This window comes from Cyphomyrmex costatus, unplaced genomic scaffold, assembly GCF_001594065.2.
Source record: "Cyphomyrmex costatus isolate MS0001 unplaced genomic scaffold, Ccosl1.0 scaffold69, whole genome shotgun sequence".
Taxonomy (NCBI): domain Eukaryota; kingdom Metazoa; phylum Arthropoda; class Insecta; order Hymenoptera; family Formicidae; genus Cyphomyrmex; species Cyphomyrmex costatus.
In genome coordinates this window covers 904,734-930,934 of record NW_017280255.1, presented here as the reverse complement: position 1 = coordinate 930,934, position 26,201 = coordinate 904,734, and the positions used below count along the sequence as shown (strand labels likewise).

The 26,201-nt window shown below is 42.2% G+C and overlaps 1 protein-coding gene across 1 annotated transcript in view; it reads right to left on the bottom strand.

Moving 5' to 3' along the window:
• Positions 1–232: 232 nt before the first annotated feature.
• The window catches only part of cut (homeobox protein, cut), a 127,503-nt gene continuing 101,534 nt past the window's right edge, over positions 233–26,201 (bottom strand). The window contains exons 3-8 of the mRNA XM_018547997.1: positions 16,791–17,109; positions 13,675–14,925; positions 4,637–4,982; positions 3,556–4,192; positions 3,209–3,467; positions 233–2,878 (exon numbers count right to left, since the gene is read on the bottom strand). Of these exons, the coding sequence (XP_018403499.1) occupies positions 1,188–2,878; positions 3,209–3,467; positions 3,556–4,192; positions 4,637–4,982; positions 13,675–14,925; positions 16,791–17,109 (4,503 nt within the window). The 3' untranslated portion in view covers positions 233–1,187. The remainder of the gene's footprint in view (positions 2,879–3,208; positions 3,468–3,555; positions 4,193–4,636; positions 4,983–13,674; positions 14,926–16,790; positions 17,110–26,201) is intronic.

Sequence of the window (26,201 nt, the reverse complement as noted above, 5' to 3'; positions counted from 1 at the left end):
CAAATAGAAAAAGGCAATTTAAATAATCATCTCGTGGAACGAATAAATTTACTTCTTTTTTGGTATTTTACATTCTGCAACGCCGTTCAACATATCAACGTAAAAATAGTAATCAATGACAGTGCTCTTGACAACTGAGATTATTTAATAATGATAATTATATAATAATAATATTAATAATTTTTGTAATTATATATAATAGCAGTGATAATAATAACATTGGTAACGGTCTTAAGTGATCATTCTCGCAATTGTATAAATAGATGGATAAGCAAGAAGTAGGAAAAAGAGAAAGGGGAAACGCGTCGAGTCTTAACCGAAAGAGATAAAAAGATACGTAACTGGAGATAGAGAGAGAAGTATACAACATTAACAGCTTAATCGCTATGGAGGATACAGGGAGGCGAGTATAAACAATAACATGAATCACAATTATGCAATAATTATTAATCGGCCGTTCCGTCGCGCGAAATTGTCGTTAAAAATTAATAATAATTCGATCTAACAATTAGTTATTGGGAGATTGCACTGTGGCGAACCCGGACCACCTCCGTTTTCCGTGCATTATCTAGTCCGCTCCTAGTCTCCCCTCCTCTGTGGAATGATACCCAATCGATCATTCATCAACGGGAGGGGTGTCATCCGAAAGCGAAAGCGGCCGGGGTTCTCTCGAATTTCGAGCGAATTGCAACGAGAGCCCGTCGTCCTTCCACAGCCGGCCCCGTTGTACTTCACAGTCCTCTAAATGATACGATCTCGCCGTTGACCCGCGCGCACCGACACTAATTTCGTAACACTTGCCGCATAGAAAACGTCACAATGTGAGTCCTTTTGATTGAGCTCCGTTCAGTTTTGATCGTTTTGTTCTCCTGGCGCTCGTCCATCGACCAAGATATCTTCTCGTTTCCTTTCCGATGACATCTTTTTAGATTCTTCGCGTTCGCCTCACTATGATAATGCCCTCGTCGTAGGCAGGACTCGCACGATCGAGTCCTATAGCTGGTTTTGTCATTTAAAACTTAACTAGACCTCGCGGAACGTCTTTTCTTACAAAGCGTCGTTTTGGCATATTTCAACAATACGACCTTGGAAACATGTCGGACACTCCACTCGAGTTTCGACTTTGTCCGAAGAAGAAACATCGAGCTCGCGGATAATCCCATGGAATTTTATGCCTCGAATTCTCTTTAGTAATCCCACGTTTCCTCCGGTTCGTGTTTCACCACGTCCTTCGGACTTTCCTCCGTGGACTGTTGCGTCTGTTGCGCCGACGGCGGTCTGAGCGACGTCGCTGGACTGTTTTGACCAGATTTTGGACTGGGAAGCGGACTATCCCGATCGGCCCCATTGTTGCCAGACACGGAAGAGACATCGCTCTGAGCATCTTCTTCATATCGATCTTGCACGGGTGTCGGTTCAACTCTTATGGTCTCCTCGGCCTCTCTTTTTACTCCATAATCGTCCGTCTGCATCACACAAACTCCATTGATGATAACTTCGTCGCCTGTTCTCGCTGGTTCTTGCCATTCCGGATTCACCCATTGCGGTGCCGCGGGTTTTCTTCTGTTGGACCTGACCGTCGTAGGTGCCGTCGGTGTTTCTGTAGGTTCTCTCTTTATACTGCTGGCCGAGCCTTCCGAGTCCTCACTACCTAGATTGCTCATCGCATCGTCGACATCTTCGTCTTCGAATTCTTGATTGGGCTCTCTCTTTAGTGCATTCATCGAGAGGTCCAGACCAGAGCATTGTTCTTTCAGTGCATTACCTACGAGGGCCGCGAGGTTAGGATTGAAGTACGGAGAGTAAGGTAAAGGTACATTTCCTAGACCCAGTCTCTCTTTTTGAATCTCCAGCAGTCTTTGGTTTAACAGTAATCTGAATTGAACAGGATCGAACGGTTGACCAGGTTCTCGCGGCGACTGCGGTTCTGGTTGGCCGTGCGGTGTTTGTTGTTTCAGTCTCATTCGATGATTGTGAAACCAGTTTGTTATCGTTCTCGACGACAGGGCCAGTTCACTGGCGAGGAATTCGATGGTAGCCACATTGGGATAAGGGTCTAAGGCGAAAGCGAGTCTGAGGGCTTCCTTCTGTTCTTCTGAGAAAAGAACGCGCTGCTTCTTTCCGGTAGTAGGCCCTGGACCGGGTGATGCCGCGTGATAGAATTCGGCTGTGTCGTTGCTCGAGGTGTCAGAGCTATTATCGTGACCAGGACCACTGCTACGTCGTCTTTTGTTTGCCTCTCGTCGTTCATTCTTCAACGCCTGCAGTCGATCAACGTTGTGTGCATCTGACAGCCAAAGCTGCATTCTAATGAAAGGCTCTCGGCCTTTTATACTAAGCATATGCCACGGTTTCGGTTTGCTCAGTAACTCACTGACAGAGCCCTGTGATAGACCAAGAACTGCTTCACCGAAAATCTTCTGGCCAATGTTGTTAGCTAATAACGCTTCTTTGATCTTTGTTGTGATTGTCTGTGTGTCGAGATCCTGCGTAAGGGCGGCCATCTCGTATACGCTTGGTGAAATGTGAGGATGAAGACTTCGAAGAGGCGATGGAGCCATCTGATGATGTGGCGAGTGTAGTGACATTTGTTGTTGCTGTTGTTGTTGTTGTTTCTTTTGGAGTTCTTGCATGCTGAGCTGAGTATGAGGATGATGAGGTCCGGGTGGGGTTAACATCATCGGTGGTGGCGGCTGTGGATGCTGCGGATGCTGAGGACTTTGTTGTGGTGGGCCGAGTTGCATCTGATTTTCCTGCTGATGCTGTTGGGCTGCTGCTTGTGCAGCTGCTTGAGCGGCGGCCTGCGCCTTCGCTGCGTTCTGAAGCTGTTCTTGGACGAGTTTTGTTGGTGGCATAGGTTTCATAGGTGTTCCACAAGCTGTAACAATAAAAAAATCTGATTAAAGAAATTTAGCAAGTATAAAAGAAAATTTGATAGTCCGAAAGCTCATCTTCTACGGACGTCAAACAATGCAGTTCTTTTACTTCTATCGAATATCATATAAATACAATTTTCAAGTCATTCTATAATAAATTAAAGTTGCATTTCTATGTTACAAAAATGTCATGCTTATTTAAAATCGCTTTTTATCACAACAAGATACACGACAACTTATCATGATGTCGTGCTTGACAAACATACCAGAGCTCCCGAACTACGTTTATAATAAAGTAACAAAACATCTATATTGACCTGAGTTAAACTTACGAGGCAGGCCGCCGTAGCCGCCGGTCCTCATTAGCTTCTCCGGTGCGATCTTGTATTGGCTGGCGACGAGTTTGTGCACCGCGTTGTCATCTTCGAGGAACATTTTCATCCGGATAAAGGGTTCACGACCTTTTTGAGTTAGCATGTGCCACGGTTTTGGACGCGCGAGAAGGTCTGATACTGATCCCTGAGATAGACCCAATACTGATTCGCCGAATAGCCGCTGCGAAATTGAATACTGAGACAGCTGTTCCTTCACCTGTACATTAATAATAGGACAAAAATTCGAAATTAGATACAATACAAACAATAAATTATACAATCAATACTCGTACCGTGGCCCTTACCCTTTTCACAATATCTTCTGTATTAAGATTATTGTACAGGTCGAACTGCTGCTGTGTGATCGGAGGAAGCACAGCTTTCAGTGGTCTTTGATTGGCCGAATGATGAGTTGGGGTGGACGGTTGACTTATCAGACTGTTCGTGATGGAGGCCATTCTCTGAAGAGGACTGGCTGCCGCCGCACTGGAGAACTCTTCGTTAGGTGTCATCGCAGGGGGAAGTATGGAATTGCCAAGCGGTGAACTCGCGCTAGAACCGCCAGGCGTCGATTGAGGACCTGTCGATTCTTGCTTTGGCCTCACCAAAGAGAATGCACTTCCGGCGTGTCTCATCGCCTCTTCCATCTTCTCTTTTTCTTCTTCCGACACACCGTTTATCATTTTATTGCGCGGATCCACTTTACCTAAACTCAAGTCCTGAACACCACCACCGCCGTTCGCGGCTAGATGATGTTGTTGAAGAGCTTGTTGCTGAAGTGCCAACAAACCTGGTAATCCAGGCAATCCTGGCAGTCCGGTCATCGAGGGATTCTGACCTGGAGCTGCATTCAATTTTTGGAGCTCACGGTGATAAGCGTCCAATGCCAATCGAATGTCTTCCTGGGTGCGCTCGATGCCTTGAAGACTGCTCTGCGTACCGCTGAAAAAATGTGGAAACATCGCGCTACGATCAATCGAGGTCATGTGCTGTCCTCAATAATGATCAATCACAGTAAACGTAATCGCACATAAACATTGTATTATCAAAACCGTCAATTTCAAATTACATTTCACATAGAAAAATCTTTTTTTTAAATTATAGATACAATGTATAATCGAATATGTACATCATATTCAAATGCATTGAGCATTTTTATTTGAGCTACGTAACGTAGAAAATTGCACCACTCAAATAAGGTTTTCTTAGCACGAAACGATGATTTGCTCTTGACATTTCGTGTCATATCTGAGCATAGGATATTAATTCGGTCGTGTATGTTATCCATTTAGTTATCATCATGCATTGGCAGATATTGTGTATCATTTGAATGGGCTGCGATATAAACATCGTAAGAAAATCCACGTCATTAATCGTCGATCTTACCTAGGGAACTCTCGCGGACGAAGATTCTCCACTCTCGTGCCCATCAGCTTAGCCAATTCTTCTTGGTAAATCCTTACTACCTTCTCCTGGGGAATGTCGTCGTTTTCGTACTTCTTCAGTCTCCTATTTTGGCTGTCCAGTCTGTCTTTGTTGAACGGACTCGGGCAACCGATTCTGTTCGGACTCTTGCTGTCAGCATCGTTCGATATCTCGTGTTCACCTCTCATTTGCATATGGCCTGATTCCAGAATATGTGCCAATCTTTCATCACTCATTTCTTGCGGACCACTATCCTGTGGTCCACGTGCGAATGCTGGCATTCCTTGCTCCTTGCCTGAAACATACTCTACGGGTGAGGCACAATTTGTGGTGTATTCTTACTCAGTTTGGTTGGTCTTAGAAATATAATCAGATATATATATATATAAACATAAATGTAAATGAAAAACATAAATAATTCGCGACGCGGTGTTTAGTTGATTTTTGGTAGCAGTGCTACCAAATTTACTATTTTCGCTCATTTTTCTCTGCTGAAAATTCTATGTCTTAAAAAAATGATGTTACTTTTTGACATCATATAATTTATATATGAATATATGTATTGTTGTAAAATCTTAAATTGATCTTACAAATTACATATATTTTCTAACGAAAAATGTTTATTCGAAAATAGTAATCTGTGTAATTAATAATGATCAATCATATTTGGAGGATTTTACGTTCCTAAGCAATTAATAATGCGCGCAATCGATAACTGCGTGCTGAACCCAAAGGCAAAGTATACTCAACGACGATAATTAAAATATCCTCTTTTGGACCTTCTCCCTTGCGGTCTTTCCCTTGCACGTCGGCAGGAGTGTAGTCCTCCTACGTGTTTCCCGTCTAATTGACCAATCAGCTGCAAGATTCAGACGAACGAACTACCGATCATGTCTTTGATTGCTCTCGCGAGCATTGCACGCGAATCGACGAGAGAAAGTGGCTTGACAAGCGGCGTAAGAATCCCGTACGTATTTTGACGGTGAAGAAGAAGAAATAATCTTCGAGCGATTTGTCCATCAAGATATGATGTTCCTTACTTGAACGTGCATAGAATCCACAGTATTTCCACAATTGCGAGTGTAGTGAACGATTCTTGCCAGACGCGATTCGAGAGCTATACGTTTTGTATCATTATCTTGTATCATTTGTGTTGCGTAGATATGATTACTTCTAATCCTAATAAGCAATCGCAAAGTCCTTAGGCGAGTGCCACATTAAGAAGAAGAATGTCTCTTTTTTATCGTTTCTCTGATTAGAGTATCACATAGCATACATTCTCCACGAGAAATTTACCTCCCCTTGCAATAATACATGTAAGTCGCATTCCATCATATTATACGCTCTAACGCTGATAGATAATGGTACCTTCGTTAGAAGAAATCGACAGGCTTGCCGATTAAGATAACGATAGCGAAATGTTCATGCAATTGACAATCAGGTGGGTGGTGCGAAGCATTCAAGTGAAATCGAGAAAGGAGAGAATGATGACGTATTATGCATATCCGCACGATCGCGCATTGTCGCAACTTTTGAATTCCTGCCAACAAGCTCGTGCTTCTGCTCTCTTCATGCGCCTATGACTATACGTACAGAACTAATAAATGTTCTTTCGTAGAACAGATTCTGGATTTGTTAAGATCAGCTGCTATTAATGACGCGATTTCAAAAATAAGAAATTGTAGATATCGTGATGACCGATATAAAATAATCCTCTTGGCAAACGTAATTGGAAATGTGTCAAAAAGATTGCTCATAAACAAATGTTGTAAATTTTTATCATATTATAAATACACATTGTTATATACCGGCAATTTTATCGCTGAATTCGGAGAAGCGTGTGTAACGATTATGTTACTTACAGGGAATGTTTGCGGGGGTATACCGAGATAAAAGAAATGAGGTCACTATTACACCTTTTCTATATGGGTGGGCCATCTGCGATGCCAAAATCAGCGCTATCATCATCGAACGGAATATATCCTTTGAATTGCGGTAACACAGTAGCTTCATTCGAGGAATCACATTAAACTGTAATCACATAATGATTGTCGATTGGATTACGATTATGATTGGCAATTGGCTGAAAAATAATCGCCAATCACAATCGTGTAACTCAATTGGCAACCGGTAGTACGATTACGGTTTTACATATAGGTTTAATTAATTCAAAATGAATATGAAAATGAACGAATTTTATTGCCGACTCACGCACACAACTTTGCTGCTGTATCTAAACGCTTGTTGATTGCTATTATTGAAGATAATTAATTTTGATATATAGCACTTTGAAATTCTATACTATTATCGTTCAAACCAAATGCTGCCACATGACAGAGTAGCTCAATCTTGCTGGAAACTGACGGTGAGAGATTAGTTACTTGCGTCACTAACATCTTCCTTTCCGTACTTCGACGGCATCACGTGGGAAACCTTACGCGCATCGTACGGAATCGTGAGCGCCAGTTGATTATTACGCTCGAGAACCAACATCCTTTAGCAACTTTCTCATAGGAAATCTACAAATAAGTAGTCGGGCAACAAATATTATCGGACGAACGCGATCGTGGGCGATACTTTACGACGACGCGTCCAACATACAACGACGATGAGCGCAATTCTTTACTTGTCACATATATCCGCAGACGTTCTCATTAGCCCGGATACAATGAATAGTATCGCCGCAATTTCACAATGTTTCTCTCAATTAAGAAATATTTTTCCACAAGTTTGCTTAATCACGAATCAACTTGTGTGCTACTTTTCAGGCGGCGAGTATAGCGTGTGTATTGCGGTAGGTTTTAATGAAATTAGATTTAGGAGTATTTCATCAAGTTCTGAAGGATGTTACATTATGACGGGAAAGGCGTTAAAATCAGACTTTGAAAAATAAGCGTGAGTGCATTGTACATTCTCAACAGTTGGATGATAAAAGATTTTCATCTCATCGCTGCTTCGATCGCTCACACATGCGTCAATTTCTCACGGTTTGAAAAACCTCGATGACGGGATAAAGTCGCTTGGAAAATGGCCCGGTTGTTTACGCAACCGTCGCGGCATGTCCCGCATTGTTACGAGCTTTGCGCACTAAATCCATACTTTTCTCAGCGATTGCGCGCCCGCCGCTGGCACCTTCGTCTCACCTGCGGATGGCGAAACGTCACGGTCGACGTGCGTCCCGATCGCGTCGCGGCATCAAAGACCGGTTACGGAGAATCGACGAAAGAGAGAACAATCGCGTCCGTCCACGCTACACAATAGGCACGACGGCGACGCGCGAAGGAAATGTTCGCGTACGCGTACGCGTACTCGTGCGTGTTTCGCCGGAAAGGAAACCATACTGTATACCGGCGGCAATTATATTCGCGCCGTAAAATTGTCTCGACGCATGCACGTGCACGCGACGCGACCCGCGCACACACGAGCGCGCACGCGGCGCGAAATAAGAGAGAAACGTCGACAATGGACCTGATTACAAAATCTGGAACGATTTCGTGGGAGTTCGCCGGTAACGGTGACTTAAGAAATTCACCCGATTGTTGCCGGAGTTATGGGTTACGATGCTTCCGAGCCGCTATACGCGTTGCGACTCGCGATCGCACGCGGGATTTGTGCATGCGCCGTGTATGGAAGTCTACGATCTTCGCGTCAACTCGACTTTTTTCGTAAAATATGGACGTTAATTCGGAGAAAATCATGTATATTCTGTTATATGATATTTAAACAACGTAACTCGAGATAAATACATCCAATAATTTTATTATCTCGATGCTGCTCGTTAAAAGAGAAATGAATATTTTGTGAGTCGTCCACGATATGCTAATTCGCTGAACGATCAATACTTCAGAGGAAATATGTTTACCATAATGATGTCATTTTAGAGATAAGCAGAACAAGTGCACACATATTTGTTCGTATATTTTACCATGCGGAGCGGGAGGGCATTCCAATCACTTCGTACAGTGCATCTAAATGCAAATTTAAATACCTCATCAGAATGTGGATCGAACAATTATTAAGTAATTTAATTAGCGACACCGCGAAATGCTGAAAATATAAAATAAGTAACAAAATGCTAGTCTCTTCGAATACCGAGTTTAAAGTATCAATCCCGTGGGGAATCTAGATGTTATCGGTGAGCATACGATTGCACGCACATCGGATCCTCGTTTGCATCATCGTTAAGAACCCAGACGCATTTGCACCCGAAAATTCTGAGTAGGTCGTGCGCACATAACGTGTCTCGTCGCGGCGAGGCGTCAAGATGTGGAAGGATACGAGCGGTACATGAGATCCGATAAAATCGGCGCGCAAGGCGGAGCTAATGAACGAAACTTGTTCGCGCGGGATACAGTTGAGAGCGTTGCGCTCTGCAGCCGTTTGCGTGCACCTGTGCGTGCACCTGTATATAAGAAGTATTTTCCTCGTTACTTTTGCGGGTGGATGTGTGTTGTATACAACAGCTTGTTCAACTAACGGTGAGATATACGACGTCCGTAGAACCGCAAGGCATCGTCGTGTCACGTCGATTCTTTTTCCGGACAATTAAAGAATAATCGAGCACGTAACAAAAAATCGTTTTGAATTATAAATTGAACCATTTCGATCTTAGAGATTTTCAGTGACTTACAATGAATTAATTTCTATTTATATGGACAGATAATTTTGAGGATATATTATGTGTTACATTTCGAAGTATTAACAAAAATATTAACATTTTATAGATTCTGTTCTATTATTACGTCTAGAGTATCTAGAGTATCTAAAATTGGAGCACTGTCTTATTCATGGTTTAAAAATTATTTAATATTCTTGATTTTTATGTAAATCACGTTTTGTAGTATTTATTTAATTATTATAAATTTATTAAGATCGTAGTATTATGAATTAAATTAAATTTTATGTATATATGTAATTCTAATATTTGTACAGAAGTTTATTTGGCTCCACTTACTCGTTTAAAAATTATTTATCTCAAATTGCAGTAAAATATGGTCATTTTGCTGCACATAAAGCTATTACAAGCAAAACGGTTTGTTTTATTTTTTTCGGTTTCAGGGTATATTTATGATACATTTTTTTAAGATAATGATATTAGCTGATATTGACTTTTGAACTGATACTTTTAGTTGATATTGCATAGGACTCTTAAGAATCGTAGAGAATTTCGCGACACTCTGATTTCAGTATAATTTATCTTTTTTTTTTTTCAGATTCAGATAATACTATTTTGTAATTAAAAACTGTTTAAAAAACTATTTCAACTATCTTTGTAAATAATAATTAATTTTTCCATAAAAACTATAATATAAAGATCTAATTCTTCGAACGATGACAATCAGTTGGTCTTCTTATGACCTCTGTAATTTTTATTTAACCTATATGTGAATATATAGATACATATATATGTAGCTCAATTGATATTGTCACTCGTAAATATTACATGAGTTTTGAAATCGTTGTCACATTTCGATAATGTTATCTCTCTTTCGGATCGGGTCAATGTACGCAGATGAAATACTTTTATAATCGCAATCGTTGGGTGAACACTTTTCTGGGTTCGACACTATTCTCTATGTATACTTAGTCGTTTCTTTTGAAACACCGCTAATTATAAAGTGAGAATAATAAAAAACCTATATTCATGCTCTTCCATAAAATGCAATAATTATATCAGTTATAAAAGTATAAACGTCCTGTCGTTCGTAACGAAAATCATAGTCATATGACTGTGAGCATGGCTCGTAACATTTCTCGCTGCGGTTACAAATCATCGTAACTATGATTTTCATCCGTGACGGTCGTCGCGAAAAGTCTCCGGGAGACTCCGGCGGATCGCACGTGTGCGACTCACCGCTGCAGGAAACAAAATTTTGCAATAAACTGACTTGGAGCTAAACCAACTATGTTTATTACGGTAATCTCGCGTTGTTCTTGGTTGCGCTTAGATCAATTGTGTTGTAGCGCTCCGCGCAAGCAATAATACACCACTCAGACGTGCCGTGCTGAATAGTGGGCCAAGATCCAGATACGTTTGTCGTAGGATTAGTAGTTTCCACGAATGCGCGATTTTTGCGGCTTATCTTAAGCGACTGACTGAAAGCTATCTACGTAATTTATATAGCCGTTATTTAGATCATTGGAAGACCCGAGAACTCTGAGCTACATTAACTGGATCCAAATCGTGTCACTCTGAACTACACGTGAATAAATTCATTGTCAGCACTTGACATAGCAACCTTGACGCGAGTAAATTTTCGTGAAAATTAACACGTTCATAAATAAGTATGAGTGTAAAGATTGAAGAATATCGCGTGAAGCAGACTGTGAAGACTAATATAATAGAGCTTTCGCTTGGTACACGATAATTATGCGCACGATTTACGTGATATCGAAGGATAAACTTTGTAATATTGTCATAACAAAAATTGTGAATCAATACAGAATCATTTCATCTCAAAATCAGTAGCCTATTATTGTTATCATTATTATGTAATGATAACAATTTTTAAACGCACGAATGATAAATAAGATGATCAGAAAGGGGATTCACAAATCACAATAAAGCTTTCAGTGACAGGTGGATATCGCGCCTGTGCTTGTCTATATAGCACGCGATGAGTCGTTAGATCAGGTATTTAGCCCGACGCAAACTTATCTCAACCGACACCTCCACCAAAGCTAGGCGGCGCCTTTCAGGCTTTATAAAGTCACTGATTTTTGCCCATAAATCACGTCTGATTATAGAAGTTTCGGACATTACTCCAAGTATATTTATGCTATTGAATCACGGTGGATTCTCGTTACGACCACAAAGGGCTTATGACCATGATTCATACGAACAAACGATCACAGTGAACGATTAATCCGATAACTAGAGAAACGTATTGACGATAGTGCGCTATATTTTTAACACAGATTTGAATTACCCAATTGATTATAATTATTTTTGAATGTTAAAAAAGGAACACGATTTGTAACATCCATTAATTATTTATGCAAATAACACGACTCAGAAGAAAAATTGAGAACTAAAATAAAATCCTGAAATAATATTATTATTTCAGCGTATTAACAATAATCATCAATATTTTTTTATTAAAATTTTTTTTTCCTTTCACGCCTTACTTGACTAATTTCGATCGCATTAACAGTGGTTCTTGCAATTTTGATTTACTGTCGCGCTCACGCCACGGAATAATACACGCGTCCCTGTAATTTTACGGCTGACGTATCGAGAAATGTTACGATCCCCTAAGTTTTTGTCGCCGGTTCCCTCCCGCCACCCTACGATCGTCCTAACCCTTCATTCCATTTCTGTTCCGTCCCTCCCTCTCTCGCGTGCACTCTGCCCTATCCGCTGTAATGCCCCGTGATTGTTGTTACCAGAGATCCGACGGAAACCGACAATCCATTGATGCGGGACGCATGTCGTGCTCCGACTGAATTTTATACACGTTTTATTTCGTCACCGGACGTGAAGGGAAAATGATGGCATTGAGTCAACATCCTGCGCGATTGATATTAATATTTACAAAAAAGCGGAAGGGATCGCACGGTCGTGTATTGCGAGTTTATACGTGCGTCGCTGTTGTGCGAGCATATTTTGTGAATGAAGCGCGTAGAAAAAAAATTATTACGATATTACACTCATGTACTTGTCAAACATAACTCTATTATCATCGAGAATAGATGTTTTTCTAATTACTATGAGTGTATCATGAGAATGTTCACAGCGATGCCAAGATAAATACCGTTTATTCGCTATAATCTAGCAAAGCCGTGACAAGCGGAAAAGTGTAAATTGCCTTCCGATAGAGTAAAAGAGACCGACGCATTTAGGATTTCAATGTTCTCCACTGGATCTTCCTTTCTTCCCCCATCTCTTCCCTTTCTATATACCGCGGAGCCCTTTATACATCTCACCCCTACCTAGTGCTCATCCGGGACTTCCTATTCCCAGGAGCTATTAGTCTAAACAATATGGCTGCCAAACGCAGCATACAATCGATAGCGGGCAAGATATGCCAACGAGCTGCGTAATTTAATTAAGACTGTAGTTATTCAAGTCTAGCACAATGTTTTTCTTCATCAAATATTGAGCACAATATGACTTTGATAACAACACGATATAGCGGTGTAACAAAGTACTTTTTATCTCATAATTACACATAGATAAACTTATTATAACTATCGATTCCTATTCGTGTACAATTATTGCAAAGTTCTACAAAATCATAGATTATTTCACTGCAATCGATTTCTATCAATAATTTGTAGGATTTATCAATCTCACTTTTCTAACTTATAACCATAGCGAAAGCCCACGATGTCACCAACGCATATACTTAACTCCCTAATGATTCGCGTGTACATGAAGAGGGATGAGATCTCTTGAGCGTTCCTTTCCCGCGGTGCAGTTAGAGGGAACGGAAGTACCATCCCGCGTTAGGCAGCCGAAAGGTTAGCTGACAGCTCGTGGTTAGTGATTCGGCGAGATGGATTATTGGCAGTGCGAGGCGGAAGATTTCGAGAGTTAAGTTAATCGATAAGTTCGTCGTCGACGATGAAGGCAGAAGTATATTGTGACGAATAATTCGTAGGAATTGCTGTTAATGTCTCAAAAATCGAAGACGGAATGTGATTAACAATGTAATTACACACTTAAGATAGCAAACTATTCGACCGCGTGCATTCTCGAATGATTATATTGAACTTGATCATAAACGCGATTTATCGCGCTTATGAGAGATGGAAGGAAGCGAAATTAATCATGATTGCTACAAGTATCCGCTACAATGTGGCGGTATGTGTAATTACGATGTCTCGTCCGTCTTCATAGACATCGAGGTGTCAGATGATCCAGCCTTCGTCGTGTCGGACATTACGCAGAGGCGCGTCGAGAAAAATTGTACGAAACGATTGAAATAAAAATTAAAAAACTTAGTGAGAAACGGAGAGAGAGAGAGTGAGAGCTGGAACTGATGATCGGTACTCACCTTTCTTGGGGATGAGGGACTTGAGCAGCATCACGGCGTTCTCGTCGCAAGCCCAACCGTGCATCTTCCGATAACTGTCGCGGCCCTTTTCGGTTAACTTGTCCCAAGGCTTGGGCTTGCTAAGCAACTCGCTGACTGTGCCTTGACTTAGCCCGAGGACATATTTGGCGAATAGTCTCTGACCGATATTGTGTATCGACAATAGTTCGCGCACCCGCCTGGCTATGTGAAGAGTGTCAAGATTTTGTGAGGCGTACTTGTCCATATTATGACGTAACATTTCCTGCAATCTCGCTTCCATGGGATCGCCCTTTGGAATGAGAGACTCGCCCAGCCGACCGGCCATACCGGCGGCACCGAACTCGTCGCCGAATCGGAAGGGATACGTTCGATCGTCAAACCGAAACGGACTTTTCAACGTATCAAGAACGCTTAGTCCGCCGATATTATTATTTGCTAGATGATGGCTATTGTTATTATTGTGACATGATTCTTGATCAGGCGGACTCTTCGGGGGCGGTGCACTTGATACGCCGGACGTGAGACCGCTGCCATTGATGGAAGCTGAAGGAGTATTAGTTTCCACCATCGACGTCGGTGGTTGGAAGCTCGGTGGCGATGTCAAGGCGGTTGTGGAGGATGGTGTTGGAGGAGCTGGTGTGTCATGTCCCGATACCGGCGTTGGAGCTTTCTCAGTAACATCTAGACTGCCCAAGGATATTGTACCGATCGGTGTGTTCGATTTCACCGGAGTGTTTGAAGTGGACGATGGATCCGCACCCGGTGATGGAAGATGATTTAAACTACTTGGCGTTGTTGGCGGGTGTAAGCCCATGTGCGGCTGGGCTTGTTGTAATTGTTGTTGTTGAGTTAACTGGCTTAATTGAGATGGCTGTGATTGTTGCTGCTGTTGTTGCTGTTGCTGCTGCTGTTGCTGCTGCTGCTGCTGCTGTTGTTGCTGCTGCTGTTGGTTCATGATAGACCTTTCCAATGTCCGCCTCCAATTGGCGACGATTTCTTCACCGAGAAACGAGCCGAAGGTCTCGACGTTCTGTAGGGGTGGCGGGAAGAGGAGGCTCGAAGTCGTCGAAGTGGCCGAAGAGGGCGTCGGGGTGGAACGTGGAGGGAGGGAAGCTGCTGTCGGAGGCGGTGGCGGTGGTTGCTGGGAGGACACATGGGACGTAGGTGGCACACCTCCGACCCCGTGGGGCGAGGCGGTCGAGGCGCGCTGCAGGGGTGACGATAATCCACCTGCAACCACCAAAAACACAAGGGAGCCCGTCAGCACGATCTCACGCGTACATGACATTCAACCTAACTTCGGCTCGCGATGTTGGTCCCGTTCTGATCGCCAGTTTTGTCCGCGCTGTCTCTTTCGAAGTGCGAAATCGACCGGTGTGACCTCGATTCTCTTGATCATCTTCAGAGACGTCGGATGACCGAGACTCTCTTTTTCGACGCTTCGTCGAATCACAATCCACGCTTGAGTGTACAAACGAGGAACGACGTGGACGCCAACGAGAGGAAGACTGGTGGAGACGTTGCCGATCGCCCGGAAAGAAATCGTGGACGTAAGGATACCGTCCATCTCGCGTTGAATGTTGACCGCGATGACGCGTGCGGATTTGAGAAATCACGTCAAGTAAGACGCATCTTTTTTGTCTAGCGATGTGTGTTTGTCGCGAATATCAGAGTACGAAATATCGAAGGGCTGAGAACAAAAACGCTGTCTGGGAAGTATTGTGTAATCTGTTAAGTACCATCGAGACTGGTCTCGAAAAGGATTTTATATTGCCACGTGATCTTGGCATACAAAATATTTGAAACTTTTACGTAAATACGGTGTTCTTATTTCGTTACGATCGAAGGAAGTAATAGCGGGATTGGAAAGATAGGAACGCAAGCGACGACGACGTAGAAGGATGGGTTCAGTCGGTTTGATTTAGAAGGGGCGACACGTTGCAGTATCCCTCTGGCTCTCTGCATGTATAAGGTATCTCTTTCTCATTCCCTCTCATCGCGTGCTCTCTCTGTCAGCTTGGATCGATTCATAATAAACTCTGTCCCCGAAACAATGGCTTGGCCCGGGCAAATATTGCGAATATCGTCCACAAATTTGCGTGCACGAAGTTTGCGTTTCCCAGTGTACGGATGGAAATGGAAAAGGAGAGAAGAGCGGTTTAGAGGACCCTTTACGTGGACAAGAGAGGAATATTTGGAACATTCGGTAAGAGACAGGATAGGCTTACATGAGAGAAAGGGCTAACGTGTGTTCGGTTAGTACCTTCCACGAATGTACATTAATATTAGCGAGAGAGTGACTCGAAAAAAGTGCAGTCTAAGCAGCCAAGTTTGGAGAGATGATATGTATATGAGAGAAAAGTAGAGACGATAGGAATGGTAAAACAAAGATAGACTGGACAGAGAGAGAAAGAGAGAGAAAGAAAGAGAGAGAGAGACAGAGATGGAGAGAATTAAAAAGGAAAATAGTATGAAAGGCAGAGAAAGACAGAGAGAGAGTCAGAGAAAAGTGCGAACACAATGGCAAGCAGGGTTATTTTTGTTGTTCTCTTTTCCGATAAGCTCCTTCAGTCATCCCTCGTTTATTCTATAGAAGCGTTCTTGCGTCCGCGTTGCGTGACTCGTGTCCTTTTCATTGTTACTCGATGATAAAGCCCGTCGACGGAGCCTCGAAGAGAGAGAGTCGGGGACCGAAGATCAGAGCGGTAGCGCAAGAATTAGAAGCGAGATCGCCAAGGTGTGACCGACCTACCAACACCTTGTTACTATTATTAACTATTACTTCTTTCAATTATGAAAACAGATCCTTATACGATCACAAATTTTTTGCATAAATATTATATAAATTAATTTTATTTATTTGCTGTATGTATGCTCTCGATTAATTGACGTTATAATCCATATTTGGAGATATTTTTTAATGTTTCAATTTTTTCGAAAAAAATTATTTTTTATATAAATTATATTACAATGCTGGAAACCTGATTTTGCAATACCGCGCGTTTTTTTTTCAATATCTTACAATTAAAATTAAGTGCTTCGCATATCTTTGACATGTAATGATTTTAAGTAAAATATATCGTTAGTCCACTTACCGAGTGCATCTGGTGTATTGGAGGGTTTCAAGGTTTCGGCTTGCTGAAGCGCTTTGAAACGTTCCATAAGAAGATGTTCCAAGCTCTTTCCAGGTTCGCCAGTTGGTATTTGCGAAAGGTCGACTGATCTCAATACACTGATTTCGCGCTTCAGGTCATCATAGTCCCTCTGCCGTTCCAATTTGCTCTCCAATCTGTTGATGTGCTGCCTGCGCACTTCGAGTTCCTCCTCAAGCCGTGCCGTTGCTTGCGCACTTGTTTCCTGAAGGCGTTGCAAGCTCTGTTGTAGCCTGGACACCTCCTCAACCAACTGGTTGATCTAGAAATAGCAACATCAACCTCGTTAACTGTCTGATAAAATTATATTCGTGTAAATTGCAAATCAATAATGCGTATAAATTTCAGTTGGAACATCTTAAATGTTAATATCTCTGATGTCTCGCCTCCGTTATGTTTATTAAATGATACTGACGATAAAATTTCCTGCATTAAGGAAGACATTGCGCGATATAAATCACAGGAATTGCTACTTCTTGAAATATCGCCGAGTACTTTCGCATCGCTCATCAGGAAATCGACTCGAAGCGATTAAATGGAGATGGAACGTAACTACATTATCATCGACACAAATATAGAATCACATTTACGAGTTCCTCTCCCTCCTTCGCGATTCGCCACGAGCATCGTTTATCTGGGACCGAACCTAGTAAGGAGCTTACCAGAAGCTCTTTATTAATTTTATCGGGAATATATACGGAAATCAATAGCGAAACGCTTAAGAGAGGATAACTTTAAATCTTGGCGAGTCTAAATGTAATTACCGTGGATTAAATTACGTATAAAGTTTCAATCGAATCGATCAAATCGTTGAATTGTCATCCAATTATCATGTCAGTAATAATTTATAACATATGTCACCGACTAGTCTCGTCGCTTCGACACTTGAAGTTCTTGAAGTTCGATTAGACAATAAATATGATATCGCAGTTATCTTGTTGTCAATAGAATATACGACTTTGTGAAAAATTATTTCATTTAGCAATTCTAATTTCTACGTTTTTATAATTTCTAATAATAAATTATATTGTTTAAAATTAATAAATTAGTGTGTGTGTGTGTTAGTGTAGTAGTTTCGAAAAAAAATTTAATTAGCGATTCTCAAGGATAATTTCTGGCATAATTATGATAAGAATTTAAATGCTACGAAATACTAATTAGCGAAAAAAATTAAGTATAGTCTACAGGACAAAAGAATCAATGACATTTATACCCACGGTGTCGCCCGCAGCGACGTATACGAAGTATATCCGTCCCTCATTAATGCATCATCGATCCGCACATAATAATTACAGTGCGACCGAACCGTCTTGTTTTTCCGTCTCTATAACGAGGACGAATCCGGGATGTTGAAAGAATCGAGTGGCAGCAACGGCGGCAAAAAATTATCGCGACGAATAGAGCGTACGGCAATCGTTGTGTTGCCACTGTGCCGCAATCAATCGCGATGAATTGCGAGCACTCGAAACCTATCCACGTGTTCCGCGAGGGTTCACGTGGATGTGTGTACGCGAGGAATAGGATGGAAAGGGCAGGTTGTGCAGGCGCAGGAAGAGGAAGCGAGAAAGCCGATCAACGAGGGGTGGGATGGGACGATTTTAAAGCCGAGTACGTTGGTGCACGCTGTGCGACGAGCTATGTACGTGAACGAGATCGTATCAATTGTTTTTTCTCGCCGAGGCATCATCTCTCTTTCCGTGCTTCGCGAGTTAATCGAGAAGCAACGACTTCAATTTTGCAAAATTCGCACCCCTGCCACAGATGTTGATACACGTGTTTAGCATCTTGCGCGGTCACCGCGTTCTCACAGTTCAATTTATTTAAAACAACACGTAAAAATTTCTTTTTGTTATGTATTCGGTCAACAATCTAATAACCATACGTATCGATTGAGTTTTTATAATTTAATGAAATTAACTACATTCCTTTGGCGCCTTGTAACGCCATGACTCATCGTAGTAGCGTAAAATCGAACAGCCTTGACGCACGCGGTAAACTTGCACGTTTTTACTCGTTAGTTTATTTATCGGGGGCGGCTACCTGTCGATTGTCCTCCGTTTTACCCATAATCGATATACACGCCTATGTCTAGAAGCTCCGTTTCTACTTGTATAGATATGCGCGTATGTGTAATAAACGAATACGAGAGTGCGTGTTGTAGCGATGTCGCAGTCATAGACACGCATACACGTACACGTAGCGTACAGGTAAGAACAGAGACACGGGTGTAGACAAGTACGCATTGACGTTCGATATACCATCAGGTAGGAAGGGGTGGTTGCTACTGGCGGAAGGTGGCTTGTGTAGGGATAAGTTTCCGAAGTTGCCGCGATCGCTCGCAATAATGTCCGCCATTAGCGACGATGGGGTAGGTTATCGCCATGAGGGAAACCTGAAACGAAGGACAGGTGGAATTAACACCACGTCGATCGACGAACTTACGATAAATACGGCGGCGACCCAGCGAATACCATGCGTGTGTGTGTGTGTGTGTTTTTTTTTTTTTACGTGACGGACAGTCACCCCTTGCGTTTGGTGTTATGGAAGAGCGCGGTCTATCGATACTACTCTTCGTCTCTTTCGTGACTACTGTTCAACGATGCGAATAATAAAACGAAAAATCAACGCGTACAGTGTAAAATGTAATCATATGTTTCTTCAATTAGAGAACTATAGAGCGAATAAAACTCCAGAATGCCTACTTTAAACTTTTTTCTGTTACAAAGAAGAAACAATTATGACTATCTATATTATTAAACATATGTGTGTATGTATCATGTATGATTTTTTAAAGTGTTTAGTTATCGCGACAATGAAATCATTTTAAATATACAATCTAAGCAATCCCAATATATTCTCACAATATTTGTAATTCATTAATATTACATAATATTTATACACATATATAATATTTAACGATTGATTTTATCTGTATAAATGGTATTTATTTAGTTTTACATCGATCTTAAATGAGATGAACTATTTAATAAATTTTTTTTTCATATTTGGAATAGGTATATAGATAAATATGAATTTTGTGATGTCTACACAAATATAATTTAGTACTGATCACATTTTATTTTGTAATATCACACATTGACATTTTATGAGCTGAAATGTAATTTAATATGTCGTTATGATGGTAACGACGGAAGATTTCTATTTCCTTAAGTTGATTCGCTAAAATATCGGTAATATTAATAGCCATATGCTATTTGAAGATGACCGCGTAAAAATCAATGGGCTTCGATTAAATTTAATATTTCCGGGAAGTTCATAAAAATCATGAACTCTCGATTATTACAATCGTTTGGTATATTGAATTTCAACTTTGTGATATATTAATTTTTTTCCAATTTACTTCGCGAATAATTTTATTTTTATCGAGAGAGAGAGATTTCGCATCGTGTCATTAATGCGATGAAATTAGATAAACACATGTTTTCGTATATAACAAATTAATTTAATAATTAATTTTAATTATAAGAATAATACACGTCACATAAAATTGTACATATTCAATACTGTATAAATAAAAAATCACAGAAATAATTGCATACAGCATATTTTGGAAAAAATAATTGAATAATAATTAGTTTATTTTACGTAGGGAAAAGTTGAAGAAGGGTCGAGATTACGAAAGAAACAAGAATGAAGAATTATCGCTAGGGATGGCAAGTAAAGGGTAACGGATGTTGGCAGGTTTTCTACGTTAGAACAATGTCATCGGTAGAAGGAGAACCGCTCGTTAGCGAGATTCTCGACTGTTGCAGAGCCACACAAAGTCGGTGTGCGCGCATAAGAGACGTACGTGTGGGGGGTAGTGACCAACGAGCAACCCCCAGCACGAAGGCGTTCAATCCGGGTAAAGTGGGGGTGAGTTGAAGCAAAAACAATCGGGGCTTGATCGATGGTCGTGAGGTATGGCGACGAGGATGTGAAGGCGAGTCGGAAGACATGATCGGTCGTATGCAAATTAAAGCGAGGACGGTGGGCTCCGAGCTGGCTCGTAGGGAAGAACCGGAGGGTGCGAAGTCGAAGGGTACGCGGAGGGTGTGCGCAAGGGTTGCCTGTACGCGGTGGTGGTGTCAAGCAAACTTGAAGTAGCCGCACGCGTCCGTATTGTTTCTTGACCGTCGCACCACCCTATCGTCGCCCACCCCCTTTTCCACGATCCCACACACGTCCTCTTCCCTTCGCAACCCCCTTAATCCTACGCGATTTTTGCTATTTGCATTATATAGGCGTTGGAGGCCTTTGTTTGTTGAGCTATTGATCACATTTTCTCCTGCGGTATAATCAATCTTCACGCATACGTCCACGGCCTTTCTCATCCTTACGTGTGTACACGCACGTGTGTATGTGCGCGCGTACACGTGCGAATATATGCACGGACGCGGTAGCTCGAGTAACGCGGCTCTCCGATATCCATACGCCGCGGCACATTAGAACCCCTTTTCGTATACGTACGTAGATTCGGTACAGGGACAAGATGGCCGTTTGCTTCGTATTAATTTCGTAGTCTGTCCGCCAATGATGCGTCGGTACGAGATCGTCATGGCCGTCGAAACTCACGTTCTCGCTTTCCGTGGTTTCACGATTCTCCCTTTCCCCGACTACGTCGTCACATTATCGTTTCCACGTGGACGACAGGAACGCAAATATAAATTGTCGTTTACGGATACTTTGATATCCCTTTGATCTATATCCATTACCTTGGTATATCTCTGATAGGGTTGAAAACGTCATAAAAATTAGACCTTAACGATTCATTTACTTATTTGATTTCTTCACGATTTGCGGTCGAATTTTGTTACTTAGGGAAAATTTATTAATAATTATTTCTAAGATTAGACATAAGAGATTATAATTTAATCTAAAAATACTTTAAAATAAACAAAATGAGACATGGCTACATCTATAATGATGACTAAATCTTGATTCTGAAACATGTGCTCTTTTATTCTTTTATTTCTTAAATACTCGCAAATTTCTTTTGTAATACAAAAAAAAAATATACTCAACATTTTACATTTTAGCAAGACAATAATAAAGTAGTTAAATTTATAAACATTTACAAAAGCTCTGGTGAACACATCTTACTAAGGAGCAACGATCCGTAAAATTCGATGAATCTTTCATGCGCGAACAAACTCTTTGTTATCGCTCGATCCATCGCGAGAATTTGAATCTCGGTAAATCATGTCGGACTTTTGTAGAATCTCATCCTGAGGACCGATATCAGCGCGTCACGATAGGAAGATTCCATTTTTGCATCTCGGGAGGAAAGATCGCCAGTATCAACCCCTTTAGTGGCAAAGCACCCCTTTGGGCCGTGGAGCTTTCTCCCATGGAGGTTCGCTCCTCTTCTCGCCACAGGAGAATGCCAATTAAAAGCCGAGGTCGGAAAGAAAGCCCAATCGATAGGAGGCGGCTTGCCTTCCTCTCTCTCACTCCATCTTGCCGATTTTCATTCTCCGACTCATTCTCCTTCCCTTTCACTCTGCCGACGTGGGTAGCTGAAGCAACCGAAGCGAAGGGTTGCCCAAACTGGGAAGTGGGAATTATGGGCAGGATTAATATGCAAGGACTGGATACGTGCGGTGGCAGGAGGTGGAGGAGACGGAGTAGAAGGAGGATGGGCTGCTAGGGGCTGTAGGAGGGTGGCGAAGCAACAAAAGGGGTCGAAGGGGAAGTATAGATGGAGAGAAAGGGGCTTTCCGTTTTCTGTCTCCGTCAGGCCGACGTCGAGATAGCTGGGTCGGTCATTCGTCCTCTCTCCGTCTTCGCTTACGTCTCTCTCGTTCTATCAGCTCGCATCTCATCCCCACCACACCCTCCTTACAGGATACACGGCTAACGGACACCCCTATCGATTTTACAACTCGATATATGTGAATACCCACTTGTCTAATGACTGATCGGGCTTCGAGCTCAACCCTTTCCCTCTCTCAAGCGTCCTCCCTCGAACCCCTTCGCGTTTCTGGCCGAGCTTCTCCGCCAACCATCCTCCGCTAGTACGATACCACCTCACGGGAACTGGAGAATGAGAAAGAGGAAGGAGAGAGAAAGAGAAAAGCAACAGCGGCAGAAGGAAGAGGGCGCGGAGAGAGTCGAGGCCGAATGTATCTCGCCTCATTACACTGACTACGTGCCTTTGGCCAACATCTCGCGTTGCATCGACGCGCATACCCTCGCAAAAATCCGACAGAAAGGGCGCTCACCAACCCTATCGCGACGTGTCTGAATTTTTTGCCGTAGCTGGAAAAAAGTAGCGGGATATGGTTAACTGCGATTCGTCATTGTTCGTACGAAGACATCTTAATAAGAACGCAAATGAAAAATATCGAATAAGGAAATGGTAAAATATATCTGATTGTCATGAAATTTTATCTTACATTATTACAAACAAGTATAGCAAAACCAATCAAATAATATAAATAATTTGTATTAAATCTTTAACAACATCCTAGTAGTTTTTAGTAACAAATGTAGTTTAAAAGTTTTTCCACGTAAAGTTTTATGCACACAGTTATTCGTAAATTGGGGCAACACAATAACTCTTGAACTCGTCCGCGAGAATCAAGACTTCTCGAAGCAGCTTGCCTGCATGTTAAGCAACGGAAGGTAATGTTTACCTTACAGAAGCTACGCACGACGGCGTGGAGAGTTGCGGAGGGATGAGAAAGCGACTGCTGTGGGGTAGCGAAGGGAGGCGGATAAGAGGGGTGTCGCCGGTCGTAACGTACCTCGGTACGAAGGGTAGAAGGCAAAATGTATGATATTTTATTTTAGCGTTCTTCTGGGCGCCGCTAGATAAGCCTCCGAGGATTTATGCTTATTACGAGCGAGCACCGGCGAGGGCACTCTTTGCCGAAACTGGTCCTATACATACGGTAGTACGCGATCCTCCTGCTTGCCACCCTCACCACTCCCACACCTTCCCTCGTCTCTCACTCTCGCACCCCAGATACACGCGGTTATGCGTAATATACATCAGATTATGAAAGCTAGTAATACCAGGTAGAGACTCGACCATGCGATATTGCCTTTATAATGGAACGACATCTCCTCGCGCTCGGTTTAGTCACCCTGAGCTACGGTATTGTTTTAAAAACTTGTATTATCAGAAATGTATGTAAACAGTCTTGCTTAAAGCGTGACTGCACCAGATATTTTTTCCCATATTTTTGTACGACTACAACAATCGAGACTTCTACCGAGGATCGGTGATGCACAAAGTCCGTTCCGCGCATTTATATCCAATACTATTGAAGAAATATTGAAAATTATTACCATCCATTTATTATTTGTAAAGCTCCACTAATCGTGTATAAATATTCATTGAAGCGGATAAAAATTAATAAAATAAATCGTCATTTTCACTTATCGAAAGTATCGATATTCATTAATGTGCCTTGATGTGAGTGCCAATGTAGCATAAAAGACTAATGAGAATTAAATATATAGATCTAACATGCTCGCATGTTCTCGCACAGCGAACAGAACGATTAAATCGTTACGGGCATAAATTATTTCCACAGCTGACCTAATAATTCCTCGATGTTTACAAAGGATTTAGCCATCTTCAGCACCTGCGCTGCTACGATCCGCAATCGACCGGACGGCGACCACGAAGAATTAATATTAACCGCGTTCGTCATTCCTCTTTCCCTCCTTCTCCCTCCTCATACTCTTCTCCCTTCTCATCTCTTCTTTGCTCTATTCCTCTTTCTCTCCCTGACTCTTTCTCTGATTTGCATTACGAGGACTACGCGTTTATGAATACGTACGCCCACCCACACTCGACTCGCGGTGGCTCGACAGAAGCCATATATTAGTCGGGGCATTCGCCGGAGAGAAATATTGAAACGAGAGAAACGGGCACGGATTGCCGGACTACGGATGGCAAGAAGGACACTAAAGAGGAAGACGTCCGAGCGTATTCGTATCAATGTCCAGTGAAATTTGCAATAATCGCACCCTTCTCTGCTTGCTCGTTTACTTGCCAAAAGAAACGATTAAACATTCCAAGAAATATCAATTGCATAAATTATTTCTCCAGCGTCACTTTAATTTTCTAAGAAAAGTATAATATTACCAGTAATATTTTTATATTAAAAAAAAAAAAAAATAGATTCAACGATTTAGAAATGGTGGTTTCAATTTAACAAAAAAAACAGTTTTAAAACAAATTAGAAGATCATATTACTGCAAAAGTGATATCATATTAAGTGCAAAGTTAAACGCGAAAAACTTCCATATGGCTGACGTATTTCGTCTGAAATCACTACGGTCCATCGACGGGTATCGAAAGTGTCAACGTCGCCGGCTTACTCGGCGTCTGGGCGCGAACGGAGGAAGCTCGCGAGTTACAAACAATCATTGCCCACCCTCTTCTCCTCCAGGAAAGACAGAGAGATCATAAGCGCGCGCGCGCGCGAATGTTGTGAGGGTCGCGAGTCGGGCATTTATTTCATAATCAGCAGCTTTCGAATCGTCGTCATTGTACGCGGCAGCGCTTATTGACAGAAATGCTCGATAGGAAATGCTCAGCCGCTGGTCTCTGACATTTATGCGGTGGCTCTTCCTCCTCGGTGGGAGAAGGTGGGTGGGCGCGATCTCGCGTGTGTGCGTTGCATGTGCGTATAGGAAGGTACGAGCGCTTGAAACACCGTACACAGCGCACGATAGGTCGAATCGCGGAGGGTGAGCAACGACAACTGCCGATCGGGCTGAAGCACACATTATTATCCATCCGGCAGTGACATATATCGGAGGGCGCGAATGTGTTGGGTGTACGCGCACACGTCCCTAACCCTGACTGCATTGTCGCGTTGGCTAATGAGAAAGTTGCGAGTTTCGCCATTCCGTGGCGAGGTGGTGCGCTGTCGGGAAATACCGAAACCCACGTTCTGATCGAAGGAACGACTCGAAGCTCGTCGCATGGTGCATGGTTTCGCGAAAAGATAGAGATCGGGGAGCGATTATCCGTTCGACAATTTTGTGGCATTATCCGATCCGGGAGCGTTTATAGAATGTTTCGTACTCAAGTTATAATTCGCGTATATACGACATGATAAAGATCAGATATGCGACTGTATTATCACCTTTTATTATCGCATATTTGTGTGGATGAAAAAATTTGTGTGGACGAAGCTAATTAATAGCTAGGAAACGAATCTGCACGCGATACCGAAGCGCGAGATCGAATTGGAAATAACGATTTATTCGGCCGCGTCAGCTCGAAGGTGTTTCAGCTAGCATGGGCAGAGGGGAAGATGCTCCTTCGCGCGGTCTAATTGGTGGAAGCGAAGGGAGAAACTTGGACGTAAAAACACCGTGCGATATCGA